General features: G+C 43.7%; 1 protein-coding gene across 3 annotated transcripts in view; it reads right to left on the bottom strand.

Annotated features, from left to right (window-relative positions):
• Positions 1-11005: 11005 nt before the first annotated feature.
• Positions 11006-16336, bottom strand: part of Tshr (thyroid stimulating hormone receptor) — a 128192-nt gene continuing 122861 nt past the window's right edge. For all 3 annotated transcript variants that reach the window (XM_052738692.1, XM_052738694.1, XM_052738695.1), the window contains one exon: positions 11006-14482. In XM_052738692.1, coding sequence (XP_052594652.1) covers positions 13069-14482 — 1414 coding nt within the window. In that variant the 3' untranslated portion in view covers positions 11006-13068. The remainder of the gene's footprint in view (positions 14483-16336) is intronic.

Genomic DNA, 16336 nt, shown 5'->3' with positions numbered 1-16336 from the left:
GTGTGTGTGTGTGTGTGTGTGTATGTACATGTGTGTATGTGACTGCATGTGTACATGGGTATGGCTGTGTGTGGCCTGAGGTCAACATCAGGATGCTAGGTGTCTCCCTAATCACTTGCTCTCTGATTTGTTCTCTCTCTCTCTCTCTCTCTCTCTCTCTCTCTCTCTCTCTCTCTCTCTCTCTCTCTCCCTCCCTCCCTCCCTCCCTCCCTCCCTCCCTCCCTCCCTCCCTCCCTCCCTCCCTCCCTCCCTCTCTCTCTCTCTCTCTCTCTCTCTCTCTCTCTCTCTCTCTCTCTCTCATTTTTGAGACAGCGTTTTAAAATCTGAAGCTTATTAATCAGGCTAGGCTGGCTGGCCAGTGAGCTTTGGGGATCTGTCATCACTTCCCTCACCCTGTCCCCTGTTAACCCTCGCCCAGTACTAAGGTTGTACCACCCCTGGCTTTTTGCATGGGTCCTGGGAATCTGAACTCAGATTGTAGTGCATAGGCAGCAGGTGCTTTACCAACTGAGCCATCTCCCCAGCCCCATAGCTTCATATTTTTAAATGGTTGGGAAAATAAAAAGACAATTTTGAAGCATATGAACCATGACATTCAATGCTAGCACTCCTAAATCGTTCCAAGGGAAGCCAGCCAGTTGCTCATTTTCTTACTGTGTGCAGCTCGTCTTGTGCCATAACAGCTGAGGTAGACAGCTGTGGCAGAAGTGTACAGCCCACGACTCTGCTTTTTCCAGAACATTCTTTTTTTTTTTCAACCAGTGCATTCTCAACAGCTCAGCCAGGGTGTTTCTGTCAACAACACTCAACTCACTCAGGCCGCTCTTTCTGCCCAAAGCCTCTGAATGGCTCTCCAGTTCTCTACAGCAAAGGGCTCTTTAATAAGGCCTGTAGGATGCTATCAATTGCCTCTTAGTTTTTATCTCTTATAGATCTCCTCCATGCTGGCTTCATTCTAGCTGCTCTGCTCTTCTATTCCCAGGCGTACTCCTAACCAGAATGTTGACATTTGTTCATTACTGTCTAGAATGCTTTCTCCCTGTAGCTGAGTAAGTCTCTCCCCTCCATGAATCACTGGCCCAAATAGCAAGGGTTAGCGAGGCCTGCCCTGACCTACCCTGCTTCCTTATGTCTTTATTATACTCTATATTTTTTTCTACTACACCATTACCAACTAGCAGGCTATGTACCCAATACAAGCCCCACAAAAGCAGATATTTGGGTTGGCTTTATTCACTACAATGACCCCCACCCCATAGCAGATGCTCCATAATATTTGTTTGATTTGAATTGAATGTCTAATATACCACTGTTTGTGTTCATAATTTGTTTACTTGACAGTGAGCACTTACAAGCACCTCCCAACTACACTATCATAATTCTGGCACAATAGAAATGTTTGAACATGGACTGGAGAGACATCTCAGTAGTCAGGAGCCTTGGGCTGCTCTTCCAGAGGACCAGAGTTCAGTCTCCTGGTGCGCACTTGGTGGTTCTCAGCTGTCTGTAACTACAGTTCCAGGGGATCTGATGCCCTCTTCTGGCCTCCTTGGGCACTAGTTACGCAAGTGGTACACAAAACATATACAGGCAAAACACATTAAACAAACAAACAAATAGAAAAACATTTGGCTGTTATCTGCCTTATGACATAGTGGGGTATCTTTTGTAGTTGAAAATTACAGTTGGCCATATAAATTCCCAAAGACTATGAGAAAAGATTTTGCCTTGTACCATTTCCTCTAGAGGGTGGGCTCTATACTGAATCATTAGTCTTAGAGTTAGGAAGCATTATGACGTCACTCTGAAAACCTCCTAAGCTCCCAAAAATTCATAACTGCTTCCCTCTTAAAAGCACAAAGATTTTTTTTAAAAAAAGAACAAAGATCGGGTCATCTGCATCTAAGAAAGAATTGATTAGGGCTTTTGTTTGATTCAGCTCTTGATTCAGCCCCCAAGAAGGCTGCCTCCTTCTCTAGCTGGGCACCCATAGAGCTTTCCTGCAGACAGCCTGTCCTTGGGCTCTTTAGCTGGCATGTTCACTGTCCAGTCCTGCTGGATGATTCTTACTACATAGTTTATCCTTCTGTGAAAACTCCATCTACTGCTGTGATTCATTTCCAGTGTCCAATGTTGTAATGGAGCCTTAGCATCTACCTCAATGACACCAAAGATCTCATGAACATTTGACTACTATGGTGACCTGTTTTCTTGAGGCATCTACTCTTAACTTCTGTAACTTAGCTACCAAGAACTAGACTTGTCCTATTAATAACACTCACCATAACACACAATATTTACTCTCTTATCCAAACCAACCCCTTGCCTTCAAAAACAGACAACAGAAAAATATACTAGGGATTAGGAAACTACCTCAGTTGGTAAAGTGGTTAACTTGTAAGCATGAAGTCCTGAATTCAACCCCCAGAACCCATGATAAGTCAGGCATGGTAGTGTGTACATGTGATCCCAATACTGAGGGGGAGAGACTGATGAGTTCTGGGGCCCACTGGCCAGTCAGTGGTGTCTACTAGGCAGGTTCCAGGGCAACGAGAGACCTTGTCTCAACAAATAAAAAAGATAGATGAAATCTGAGGAATACACACAAGCACAAAATATAATAGCCATAGACTATTTAATTCAGAGATAAATAGCTCCAACTTTTTACCCCAGAAGCAACAACTTTAACATTCAAGTATCTCTCTCTTTGTCATGCTTCTTGGCTAAGTTCACTCTGAACTAGCTTTTCTTAGCGATCAATAGAAAATTCTACTTTCTCCCTCATGTGAAGCAAGTATGAGAGATCCCCCACCAGTTAAGTATGCACTGTCACAAGACATTGGTGAACTCCCCAGCTTGTCACAGGTCATGTGTAATAACATCTAAGTTATTACCTGTGTCCCAGACTAATCAGTTCTAGGAAACTGAGCTCTGCCATGGTATCCCAAAAGGACCCCAAAGTCTTAACCTCCAAGTCAAAATGTGCCAGGGATGAACCTTCCTCCATATGTGGACAAGGCTAACATGATCTTGCTTAAGTGATAACTCCTTTGTTCTTTGCCAAATACAATTGGCTATTCTTCAAAGGACCTTTGTGAATGTTGTAATTTAAAAGAAAATGGCCCCCAAAGGGAGTGGCACTAATAGGAGATGTGGTCTTTTTGGAGTAGGTGTGGTCTTGTTGGAGGAAGTGTGTCACTGTGGAGGTGGACTTTGAGGTCTCATATATACTCAAGATACCATCCAGTGTCTTAGATCACTTCCTGTTGCCTGCAAGATGTAGGACTCTCAGCTACTTCTCCAGCACAACATCTGCCTGCACTCTGCCATGTCCCACCCTGATGATAATGGGCTGAACCTCTGAACTGGAAGCAAGCTGCCCCAATTAAATGTTTTCCTTTATAAGAGTTGCCATGGTCGTGATGTCTTTTCACAGCAATAGAAACCCTAACAAAGACAGCAGAGAACTCAAAAAGAGAGCCCTAATGAAATACACCTACGTCACCAGGTGCTTAGAAAAGACACTCACTCAGCAGCCTATCGGGTCAATGAATGAGGTCAAGAACTAAGTCACACTGAAGGATCCTTGTCAACCAGTGGAACAGAAAGAGGAGAAGGAGGTAGAAAGTTAAGTAGTTCTGACCTGAGAGGTGAGGCACTGCCTTCTCAGAACTGCTTGAAAAATGTATCTTTGTCCACTTTTCTCTTGCCAAAGAATTAAGTGCCTGTTGGGTTCTTCACGGTTGACTGATGTTACACACCAAGTCCTTGCCTGGATAGAATGCTCTCTTCCTACCACGGCAGCACAGAAGCACAGAAAGCATCTCTCTCTGTGTGATCCTGTGTATAATCCTGTGTGACTTGTTTCCTGAACCCATCATCTTTGGATGTCACTATGTCAGCCAGCACTTTGTGATATGTATGACTAATTTCTCTGCTGTTGAGTCACAGACTAGGGAGTAGAAATCACAGCAAGGCCCTGTGTAAGACCGACATGGTTGTTTCTTGACCACTCTGTGTTGGTCTGTAACATAGGTCATGGGTTAGGTACTCGTGAGTGTGTGTCTCCTACAGTCTCCTTAAACACTAAATTGGAGCTGGGAAGATGGAGAAGTTGATAAAATACCTGCCATGCAGGCAGGAGAACCCGAGTCCAGATACCTTAACCCATACAAAAAGCAGGGCATGGGTGTGCCCAGCACTGGGGAAACATTGACAAGTGGATCGCTGGGGCTGGCTGGTCAGTCAATCTACCCTAATTGGTTCAACAAGAGATCCTATTTAAAAAAAATAAGGTGGAGGGACTAGAGAGATGGCTCTATGGTAAAGAGCACTGTTTGTTTTCCTGCGGACCCTGGTTCAATTCCCAACACCCACATGGTGGCTCATGACACTCTGTAACTAGTTCCTGAGGATCTGATATTGTCTTCTGGCCTCCTCAGATACTAGGCATGTATTTGGGTAACTTAGGAGACATTGGAAGATATGGAGCCTTTAACTGATGAGATATTTATTATAAGCAGGTATATGATGCCTTTGCTTATAAAACCAAGTCCCAAAGAATAGGTGGATATCCAAAATGATCAGAAATGTGATATTCTGAAATGATGCATATGAGGGAGAGATGTTGTCCTCAAGAACCAAACAGGGCTTCTCACAGAAAAAGATACCTCACTAGATAAAGATAGACTTGCCAGGATTCTCAGTGCCCATGAGGTGTAGAACATCTCCTTGTAGTATATATGGAGTTTTTGGTGAGAATTCTAGAAACTTATAGGTTCGTAGCTGTGAAGGGAGACAAGCCTTTAAGCAATGTCCCTAAGTGTGTTGAAATTCTTGATTCTCAGCTGGCAAGAGGCATCAACCAGACTCTAGAGGGAGGGTTCCTCTCTTTTTTCATTTAAATAACCCCCCCATCTTTTTATCCTGCCTCATTTTGTAAGGGACAAAATTGAGAACTGCTTCTCGAAATAAATGGGCTATGTGTTTCTGGGCATTTCTTCCCACCACTAGTTGATTGTTAACTTATTAAAAAGTTAAGGAATTATTCTCTGGAAATGGGTGATACCAGGCAACTGCTATCAGAGTCAACCACATGTGTCTGAAACTCCTAGCCCTATTCCACTTTTCTCTACCTGGGGCAGATGATAGGGAACAACGGCCACAGTTTCTCTATCATGTCTGTTCTTGCTGTGTCAAATACACTGACAAAAGTCACTTGGGAGGAAAGGGTTGATGTGGCTTACACTTCTAGATTACATTTTATTATTACAGGGAAGACAAAGCAGGAACTAAAAGTATTACATCCATTGTTAAGAGCGGAGAGAACCCACAGATTGCTTCTCTCTCTTACACTGGATACCACCACCACCACCACCGCTGCCACTACTACCAACATCCCATCACACCCGCCTAGGTAGTGGTGCCACCCAACGTGGGCTGGGTCTTCCTATATCAATTAACAAGACGTTTCCCTACAGGTATACCAACAGGCCAACCTATTTTAGATGATTCCTCATTAAGACTCTCTTTCTAGGTGATGCTAGGCTGTGTCAAGTTGACAGTTAAAACTGACCAATGTATAATTAAGGTCTCTGTAGCTAGAGTTTTCCTGCCTGACCCACAGTCAGGACAAATCTCTGTCACCCTCCAGTCCCACAGCCACTCAGACCCAACCAAGTAAACACAGAGACTTATATTGCTTACAAACTGTATGGCCATGCCAGGCTTCTTGCTAACTGTTCTTATATCTTAAATTAACCCATTTTTATAAATCTACACCTTGCCACATGGCTCGTGGCTTACCGGCATCTTCACATGGTGCTTGTCATGGCGGAGGCTAGCAGTGTCTCCCCCCTCCTTCCTGTTCTCTCAATTCTCCTCTCTGTTAGTCCCGCCTATACTTCCTGCCTGGCCACTGGCCAATCAGTGTTTTATTTGTTGACCAATCAGAGCACATACAGACCATCCCACAGCAGGTCTCCATTGCTAAACCATTTCTATTACATGATTACTGTACACACTTTCTATTTCTATTGCCATCTAGAATGATTTTTGGGAAGTTTCTCAATATATCATAGATATGGCATCAGCCATTGTAGGCCCCTTTTCCAGCTTTAATGGTAGTGTTGGGGCAGGAAGTCCCAATATACCCACTTAGAAAGACACATGGACAAGGACATAATGGAATAGGTTGGAGGGGATGATTCAGACTTGTGTCCTTTGGGAGGATTAGTGTAGTATGCACATTGTCCATGTGTAATACACAATATGGGCTTAGGGTGAGTAGGCTGGAAGAGAATGATTGCTCTCTAGATCGGATGGACGAACAGTTAAAGAAACAGAAGGAAACGCTTGGATTTCAAGTACTGCTCCCACCAGTGCCTCCCCTGTACTAACTAAAATGAAGTCAAGTGGCAGCATGCATGTCTGGGATGGCTTACGAGTGTCACAGACATACTCAGTTTTTCCTTTTTACTACAGTTGGCTTTGAGATGGTGAAAACAGGTATGATGTCAGCCATCTCCTCTTTCTCCTGGATCGTGATGTTGATTGGAAGGGTATCCCTTTTCTCTGACATTTGTTGAAGCTATTAACACTTCCCCTAGTGCCTCTTCTGTCAGAGTGCTTAAGGAACTCCGAGAAAGCAGAAAAGCATCTCAGCAAATAGAATGTAATCAGGAGTCCCGTGTTTCCACAGATCTATGGACCATTTGTCAATGTCTACTCTGAGGTTCTCATAACCTTTATCATTCTAAAGCCCTTTCCACCTGCTGTTAGGGGACTGAGATAGAATGTAGTAAAATTTAAACTTGAATTTGTTACCAAAAAATGCGAATAGTAGTTTTGCTTTTCTCAAAAGTTCACCTCATTTCTTTTGTTGTTGTTGTTATATTTTTTAACTTTCTTTTTATTTATTCTTTGCATCTTTCACATCATTCATTTCCCATCCCTTCATATCCACCCTCTGCCCTTGCCGCCCCCCACCCCCCATAAAATTTAAGAGAAAAAAGAAAAGGAAAAAAGGAAAGGGGAGAAAGATCTCATCATGGAAGCTGTAGTGTGACATAGTGAGTCACGCAGTAAACCCTTCTGTCCATATATCTTTACTTGCAAGTGTTCATTGTAAAGTGTCATTGGTCTGGTTCAAGACCTCTGGTTTCTACTACACTATCTGTACTTCACCCTCACTGGAACTCCTCTTGGATATCCTGCTGTTGCCCTGTGTTGTAGAGATCATGTCGCTTTTGGTCTGTAGGACCGGTCCCTTCACGTGCTCCTGCAGATCACAGGTGAGGTGGATATTGCAATGGGCCAACCCATAACCCTGGTTCTGGGCCTGGGTAGTTGCAGGGTTCGTCAGCCTGCCAGCTCTTCCCTGTCCTCACCACCAGGGTGAGCTCTCCTTCACTGCCTTGGTGAGTTCACTCTGCAGCGATGAGCAAGGGGCGGGGCCAGTTCTCCTGCTTTCATGTCCTCAAGGTCAGATCTCCCACGTCTACACCGTCAGGGTAGGTCGCCCAGGCATGGTGGAGGGGCCACTCTCCTGAGTGCTGCAGCAGTTGAGGGACCAGCTGTCCTGCTCTTATGACCTCAGGGCCAGCTCTCCCACCTGCCTTAGACATTGATGGGAAATGGGGAGAAGGATATCTCTCCCCTGCCCATGCTGCCACAGGAGAGGTAAGTAATGGGGACAGCTCTTCCATGTTCACAATATCAGGACTGGCTCACCCACACCTCTGGCAATGGGCTTGGCTCTATTGTGCTGCTCAGATGAGGTGCAGGAGCAGCTCTCCCGTCCTTCTGACCTCAGCCCCTTAGTTCTTCTTCTGACATAAGGATTCTGAGTTTATTTCTGGCAGACAGCTTGCTGAATCACATGGTAGTTGTGGTGGTTTGAATAAGCCCATACACTTCATTATTTGAATGCTTGGTCACCAGGGAGTAGAACTGTTTGAAAGGATTAGAAGGTGTGGCCTTGTTGGAGGAAATGTGCCACTGGGGGGTGGGCTTTGAGGCTTGAAAAGCCCATGCCAGACCCAGTCTCTTTTCTCTGCTTGCAGATCAGGTTGCAACTCTTAGCTATTTCTCTAGCACCATGCCTGCCTTCCTGCTGCCATGCTCCCTGCCATAATGATAAGGGACCAATCCTCTGAAACTGTAAGCAAGCCCCTGTCTATGTAAAAACCATAGCTCTCCCTCCCTCCCTCCTTTCTTTCTTTCTTCCTTTCTTTCTCTCTTTCTGTCTGTCTGTCTGTCTGTCTTTTTAGGAACTTCCATACTGCCCTCCATGATAACTGTACAAATTTACATTTCCATCAACAGAAGGTTTTTCTCAGTGCTTGCATGATAATGGTATAAATGCCAACATGTTACTTTCACATTTGAGCAGTAATTTGGATGGTTTTGGATCCTAGATTTAAAATGTATTTTTTATGAAGGCATTGAAGGTATTGTCAAGTTGTTTCAGATGCCAATCTGATTGCTAATTCTTTCCCAGACCTGACTTCTTTCTCAGTTCTCTCCTTAGATGTTTCCTTTACTTTGGAAGTGCTGACACTGTAAAGGGCTATTCCACATGTGAGTCTGACTCATCCATCTTAACAGTTACTAAGCACAGAGTATCTGTCTTTACAAGTGGAACAAATTCTTCTCTTTCTATTTCTCTTCATACTGTATCTTCTATGCTATCTCTAGAACAGCGGTTCACAACCTATTGAATGACCCTTTCACAGGGGTTACCCAAGAACATCAGAAAACACAGATATTTATGCTACAATTCACAACAGTAGCAAAATCACAGTTATGAAGTAGCAACAACAACAAAAAAACTTTTTTGGTTGGGGGGGGTCACCACAACATGAGGAACTTAGAGGGTTGCAGCTTTAGGAAGGTTGAGAACCACTGCTCTACACCAGTCTGGAGGATATTGGAGACTGACTAACATCTTTCAACTTTGTGTGTGTGTGTGTACGTTCGCATGTGCACATGTGTAGGACAGAGACCAATGTCAGGTACTATCCTCTGTTACTCTCCTCCTTATTGTTTGGAGACAGATCTCTGATGGAACCCAGAGCTCATTGATTCTGCTTGATTGGCTGGCCAGTGAACTCCAGGGATCTGCCTGAACCTGCCTCCCTCCTTGGAGTACTAGGGTTCCAAATTCAGATCCTTCTGCACCTCTCCAGCCCCCAGACCTTTCACCTTTTACTTCATAGCTCACATCGTTGTTCATTTACTTAACATTCTTGGAGATTTCCCAGCTTTAACTTCTTCTGTTAAAGCTTTTGACTTGGCAATTTGATTTTAAAATTTCCAGAATTCCTAATTTTGGGCTACTTTTTTTTTTTATTTTTAAAGATAGCTGTTGTGGTGAAGTTCAATAGTTTTTCAGATTACTCTGTTGCTATTAATTGAAATTTTAGTTCTAATATTCTGGACTTGGATTATCTTTTTTTTTTCCTGAGAAAAATGTTCTTTTTGTCCATTTATTAATGTGAAGTTAATGTTTTTCAAGTGTGTGACAATTCTTTTGGTCCATTTATATATTTGAAAGAAGGATGAAAGTGGTTAATGTAGATGAAGTTTTCCTGTGTCCTATCTGGTCCCGCACCCACTCAGTCCCAAGTAAACACACAGAGGCTTATATTAATTACAAACTGCATGGCCTATGGCTCAGGCTTCTTGTTAGCTAGCTCTTTCATCTTAACTCAGCCCATTTTTATTAATCTATATGTTGCCATGTGGCCATGGCATTACCTGTCTGCTGGCATTTTATTGCTCCTTGGGTAGCAGGCTGGCATCTCCTCACTCCACCTTCTTCGGCTCTTTCTTCAGTTTGAATGTACCGCCTAACCTTATTCTGCCTCACCATTGGCCAAACAGCTTTACTTATCAACCAATGAGAGCAACACATATTCACAGCATACAGAAAGATATCCCACAGCAGGTTAATATCATCAAACAGTGTGAAATGATTTCCCCCCAGATGCCTCTCTCTGACTTGGGGATGGAGACACTCTGGTTATAATGCTCAAATCATGCTTACTTTGTGTTGCTGGGACTAAAGGCGTGCACCACCACCAGCCAGCTTAGGACACAAATTTTATAAAATCTACCCTATGGGTAGTTTTTTTATTTAATTTTGGTGTGTGTTATGTGTAAGTGTTTGTGTATTCGTGTGTATATGTGTGTACGTGTGTAGGTCAGGGGTAGATATTGGTGCCTTCCTCTATTGTTTTCCGTATATTTTTTGAGAGACAGTGAATGGAACATCACCCATTTGGTGAGGCTGGCTGGCCAGCAAGTCCTAGGACCAGGCCCACTTCTCACACTTGGTTTTTCACACTGTTGCTGGAGCTCAGACTCAGGTCCTCATGCTTGTGCGATAAATACTTCCTGACTGGATCATTTCCTGGAACGTATCCTCACTAATGTCAGTCAATCTTCAGATAATTAAAGGATTCCAGTTAAAGTGACTTCTTAAGAGGCCTTACAGACGTATTAGTTCATTACAATAATACTTTATTTGAGTATGTATATTTCTCTGTTTGCATGCCCATATGTGTACAGGCATGCCGAGAGGCCAGAATAGGGTGTCAGGTCCCTTGGGGCTGGAGTGATAGGACATGGAAAGCTGCATGATGTGCGTGCTGAGGACCAAGTTCTAGTGCTTTTCAAGTGCAACAAGAGCTCTTTAACTGCTGAGCCACTTCTTCAGACCTTAGCATGCTATTTAAATTCAGTATCTATCAAATTCAGTATGCTATTAAAATACTGATCATTTGTTTGATATATTTTGATTTACTATCTTTCCTTCTTATCCATAGATGCCTACTAATGAATCCTAATCAACATTCTAGGAGTTACTAACCCATCAATTTCAATCAATATGGTTTTCTTAGCAACTGTGCACAGTGTTTTCTCCTCTTTGATTTTAACATGCACATCTAATGTTAACCTCAAGAGAAATTGACAAATTAAAAAAAAATACCGTATACCTTAGTCCAGGAAGAAAATTTACTTTATTTTGTCAATGTGAATTTTTAGTAACAATTTTGTTGAAGTCACTCTTCTAGGACTTTGTTTTCAAAGCACGCGATCAGCTACTCAAGATGAGACACATCATCTGTCCAGATGTGATATTTCAAAATGTCACAAGAGAGAAGCATATGCCACATGGTAACACCTTTGTTCAATTTCAGTAGTACAAGTGAACTGTTGGGAAAGCCAACACTTACGTGACTGTGACAAAGCACCGGGCCAGTTGTCACGCCAGGACCGTATCAGATGACCCATAAACCCTCCTTCACAGACATAAAGCGACAGAAACCCTTTTATTTCCTGTTTTGGTTCATGAGCACTGAGAAGCAAATATCAGATCTGCTTGCAGGGGAGACCAGAACAATGCAGTAAGGAGCTCTCCTGACAGGAAACCCGGAAGGTACTCCCGTAGACACAGTTCACCACAGCTGTTTGAAGCAAGGTTACTATGGGGACAGAAATGTGTTACGTCAGTGACTGGCAGGGTTAGAAGGAAACCGGCCGTGTCAGATGGAAAGGGTTCTCTTTTGACAGTGTTAGTGTGGTGTGGGCTGCAGAGGGCTAAGAACTAATCTGTGATGATGAGGTAAATGTTTTGAAGTGAGTCTACACAGTCGAATAATAACTCTATTATTAGTCTATCTTTTTTGTTGTTGTTGTTTTGAGACAGGGTTTCTCTGTGTAGCCCTGGCTGTCTTGGAACTTACTTTGTAGACCAGGATGGCCTCGAACTCAGAGATCAACTTGCCTTAACTTCCCAGTGCTGGGATTAAAGGCATGCACCACAACACCAGGCTGTATTATTAGTCTATTACACAAATTCCAGTCTGTTTTGGACTTAACAGCAGAATAGATAAAGGAATTAGGTGAATAACTAGGATCTGTCTCCATATAGTCACTCAGTAGAATTTTTTGGTTCAGACATGATGATCAAATTGAAATAAAGAAAAATCTTTTGGGTCATATCATGGTTCCAAAAAGAAGTAGACAGCAGCTCCACAAGACAGAAAAACCAGATTCTTCTTACTTGGTGCTTTTCCTCTTTGTCATGAAAATGTATCTTTGAGGACAAGATGTACCTAGAGTTCTTAAAATGGAAGAGGGCATAAGTGGCTCCATTTCTAGAGAATTTGGAGTTCCAGGGACTTACTCAAAGCCCAACTATTAAGTGACCTATAGTTATATTGTTCAACAGGTGACAAAATGTGCATGGTCCTCATTCCCATGTGTTGCCTAGAAATGCCTTCCGGAGCTCACATCTTCTACAAGAAGATACTCCTCAGATTACTCAGCCACAAAAGATGAAATCTCAGCAGTTCCTCCAATCAATGCATAACAGTTGGGTCACAGCAGGTAGATTCTGGTGAAGAGATACTTGTTTCAGAGTCTAAGAAAAGAACAAAATCCCCTCAAAGCTAAACTTCTCCCGTTTCATGTTTAATGGAAGCAATTGCGTGCCATCTAGTTGTGTTTGGTTTTCCAGGGTTCTTTTGGTCTCTTGAGATGGGGTCTCATGTAGCCCAGGCAGGCTTGGAACTCACTATGTAGCTCAGCATGAACTTTGGATCCCCCTGCCTTCACCTCCCACACACCACATGTGTGACATGTTAATTTTAAGGAACAAAAACTTTCTTTGGTTACATCAGGGGATCCAATATAGAGCTGCTTAAGTAATTGAACACTGGCCATCTGTTGACTCTTTTTTTTTTTTTATAAAGCAGCACTACATAAACCAGAGAAGATAGATGTGGGAATGGTCCAGCTGGTATCAGTGGAACATGTTGCACAGTGTCACAGATGAGCATCAGGCAAGTCCCCCAGAGAGCGTAGACTATTTTTATATCACCTGGGACTCAGATATGCTGATAGCTTATCTCCCTTCTTGGAGATAATACTCTCTAGAGACGAACTGTGTTCCTATGAAACATCACCTGCATGAAGCTAGGCATCCGTGTGTTGTAGATTAGAATGTGTGTTCAAGAAACCAGCCTTTTAAAATCCCACTGTGAATAGAGTAGCATCACTTTACAAGGCTGTTTGCTTATACTCTTCCGAGCCGTGTCCCTGTATTTTTGGAGTCAGGTGGGAGTTTCCAAGGAGTTCATAGGCATCTTGCATGTTGGGGAGACTCTGCCTCCTGTCCTGGGGAATCTTTGGAATCTGAATACCAGTGCTGTTATTCAGATAGACTCTCTGACCTTGATATGCCTGGGCCTGGCGTTTACAGATGCCAAACTTGCTGAGCAGGATGAACACATCCCTCTGGAAGGCCTTGGTGAAAATAGCATAGAGGAATGGATTGGCGCAGGAGTTGAGGGGGTAGAAGAGGACCAGTAAGATTTTGGAGTTAGTAACGGTGATGAGAGGCTTGTTCATAAGTGCCGACAGGGCGTAGAAGGAGATAGGGGCCATGCACATGAAGTCGGTGAAGATCAACACAGCCATCCTCTTGGCAATCTTGGTGTCTTTGTCTCGAGGGTTGTACTGGGGACTCCGGACTGTGATGTAGATCTTTACATAGCAGGAGCAGACGATGACAAAGGCAACGACGTTGAGCAGCAGAACAAGGACAATGTACGCTAGAGCAAGGGGCGTGTCGGTGTCCATTGGCAGGCAGATACTGACCTTGGCATAGCTACTTATTCCCACCATAGGGAGCAGGGCAAGGAGGAAGCAGGAAACCCAGCCCCCAGCCATGATGGTGTATGCGTGCCGGAGGCGGAGCTTCCTATCCAGGCGCATGGCGAAGGTGATGGCGTACCATCGCTCCAGGGTGATGACTGTTAGCGTGTACACGGAGAGCTCACTGGCAAACACAGTGAAGAAGCCAGCTGTGTTGCACCCAGGGCCTGTCTGCCAGTCAATGGCATGGTTGTAGTACTCAGAGTGTGTGTACAGGTCTACCGAGGCAATGAGAAGCAGGTACACCCCCATGCAGAAATCCGCAAAGGCCAAGTTGCACATGAGGAAACGTGGCACAGTCAGTTTGTAGTGGCTAGTAAGGAGAATGAATAGGACAAAGATATTGCCCAGGAGAGCCAGCAGACTGACAAACCACACCACGATTCTCAGGAACTTGTAGCCCATGATGTCTTCACAGGGGTTAAACTCATCTGATTTGGGGGTACACACCATGTCTTCACTGTCCCCACACACGGTGTAGTCATAGTGGCTGTCGAAGGCTTGCAGAGTCTCTTCCTGAGGATTTTTGAGCACTTGACCAAAACCAATGATCTCATCCTCTTGTTCTTCAAAGAATACATAATAATGAGAGTTGCTGGGGCTCTCCTGGAGCTTGGAGTTCTGTTTGTACCCAACACTGTTGTCACCCAGATCTTCCTCGTATTCCTGGTAGATGGGACCTCTCAAGACATTCACCGATTTCCTTTGACGAAGGTTCCGGATACTGCTCTCATTACACATCAAGGATTCTAGGAGTCTGGAAGGCAACAGATAGGAGTCACCTCTTGCTTAAAGCCCACCTTTGAGTCCCCTTAACCTCTAGGAAGATATGCAAGTTACTTATTTTAGTCTTTGTGATGCTACCGAGTTTGCATGATCTGGGTCAGGCCTGCCTCTGCTACATCACTGAAAACATTTACTTAATTTATTATGCATGCCTGCACCACAGCACAGCGCAGTATGGAGTTCAAAGTGTAATGGCAGAATTAAACCTTCCTAGTCAGAAATCACTCCAAGCACTTCAAAGATTAATAAGATCACGTTAATAAAAGCATGCATCCAGATTCTGGCTAAGTCGATAGGATCCCGGCCACAGACAGAAATCATCTACAGCTTGGAGGCTTGAACTACAATATGGTAACCTTACATATGCTTTCATTTGCTGGAGGCTTTTTAAAAAAGATTTATTATTATTTGTTATGTATACAGTGTACATCCTGCACACCAGAAGAGGGCACCAGATCTCATTATAGATGGTTGTGAGCCACCATGTGGTTGCTGGGAATTGAACACAGGACCTCTGGAAAAGCTGCCAGTTCTCTTAACCTCTGAGCTATCTCTCCAGCCCCTGCAGGTGGGTTTTTTTAAAGCTCCCATCCCAAGCTATATTTTCTGAGCAATTAGGTGGGTTTTATAGAAACAAAATGAAGCTGCAGGCTTTGGTTATCTTTAGATTATGCTGAGCAACACAGATAGAGTTCTCTGTTAAACCAGCTTTGCTGTCTGAACAGCTGGCAGCCAAGGCCATTTTTGCTTTGCTTTCGCTGATGGGAAGAAGGGCTCCTCATGAGGGAGTTCTATAGAAACATCCCAATTTATTTCACTAGTACAACTCTGCCTTCCTCATCTCCCACTTCCTAAGTTTGGTTAGTATGCGATTTGTCTTAGGGTTGTGTTGGAGGCAATACTTCTTTAGGTAAATTCTGCTTCTGTGTGAATTCATGTTTTCTAAGCAAACATTGGTCAATCCTCTATGACGCTTGTTTATTATTTTTCATTTTCTTTTCTTCAAAAGGACAACCGGTGGGAGTCAGTTTTCTTTTTCCACCATGTGGGTGTTAGGGATGGGACTCAGGCCAGCAGACAGGGCAGCAAGCATCTCTCTGTGCCATCTCTGCCACTCTTGGCTGCATCCGTTTATACGACCTCACCTCTCCTATTGTGACCAGCGACATTGGCCTTCTTTCTCGTCATCTTGAGCCACTTGAAGAAGAGTCGTGATGGAAAAGCATGAACACTGGAGCCCACTTACAACATGGCTCCTTTAGTTATGGACATTGGAGCCCACTTACGACATGGCTCCTTTAGTTACTAGCTGTGCCCCGTTGGGCAGATCTGTGAAACTTGTTCATTTGTGAATGGAAAGAGAGCACTGAGTGAACAGACAAGTATCTTTTCCAAGCTGTTACAATGGTACTGGGAGCATGGGCTGTGCCATCTATGTGTTTGTGATTGCTGTTAACACTATTCCTGTTCTGAGTTCAGGACTCCATACTCCCTTCGCCTAGAAATTCATGGCCACCTCTACTTACTATTCATTTTTAAACATAAACTGCTTTTTTCATAGGAGTCTTTCATGATCTCCTTAAATAAACCACCCCACCCTGGTGTTTCATCTCTTCACAGCCTTAACTGACATTTCCTTCTTTGTTTGTTGACTTCCTCCAGCAGAGGATAAGCTCCATGCAAGAAGCTTCCTTGTACTTCCTGCTGTGGCTAGGACAATGCCAGGCACATAGGCGATGCCCATTAAACATTTGCTAACAAATGAATAAATGGCCACAGCACACAGGTATAGTCATAGAAACAGAACTTACTTTTTCAACTTATT

The sequence above is a fragment of the Peromyscus californicus genome, unplaced genomic scaffold (assembly GCF_007827085.1).
Source record: "Peromyscus californicus insignis strain IS unplaced genomic scaffold, ASM782708v3 Scaffold_15__1_contigs__length_86483966, whole genome shotgun sequence".
Lineage (NCBI taxonomy): Eukaryota > Metazoa > Chordata > Mammalia > Rodentia > Cricetidae > Peromyscus > Peromyscus californicus.
This window is presented reverse-complemented; position numbering and strand designations above follow the sequence as displayed.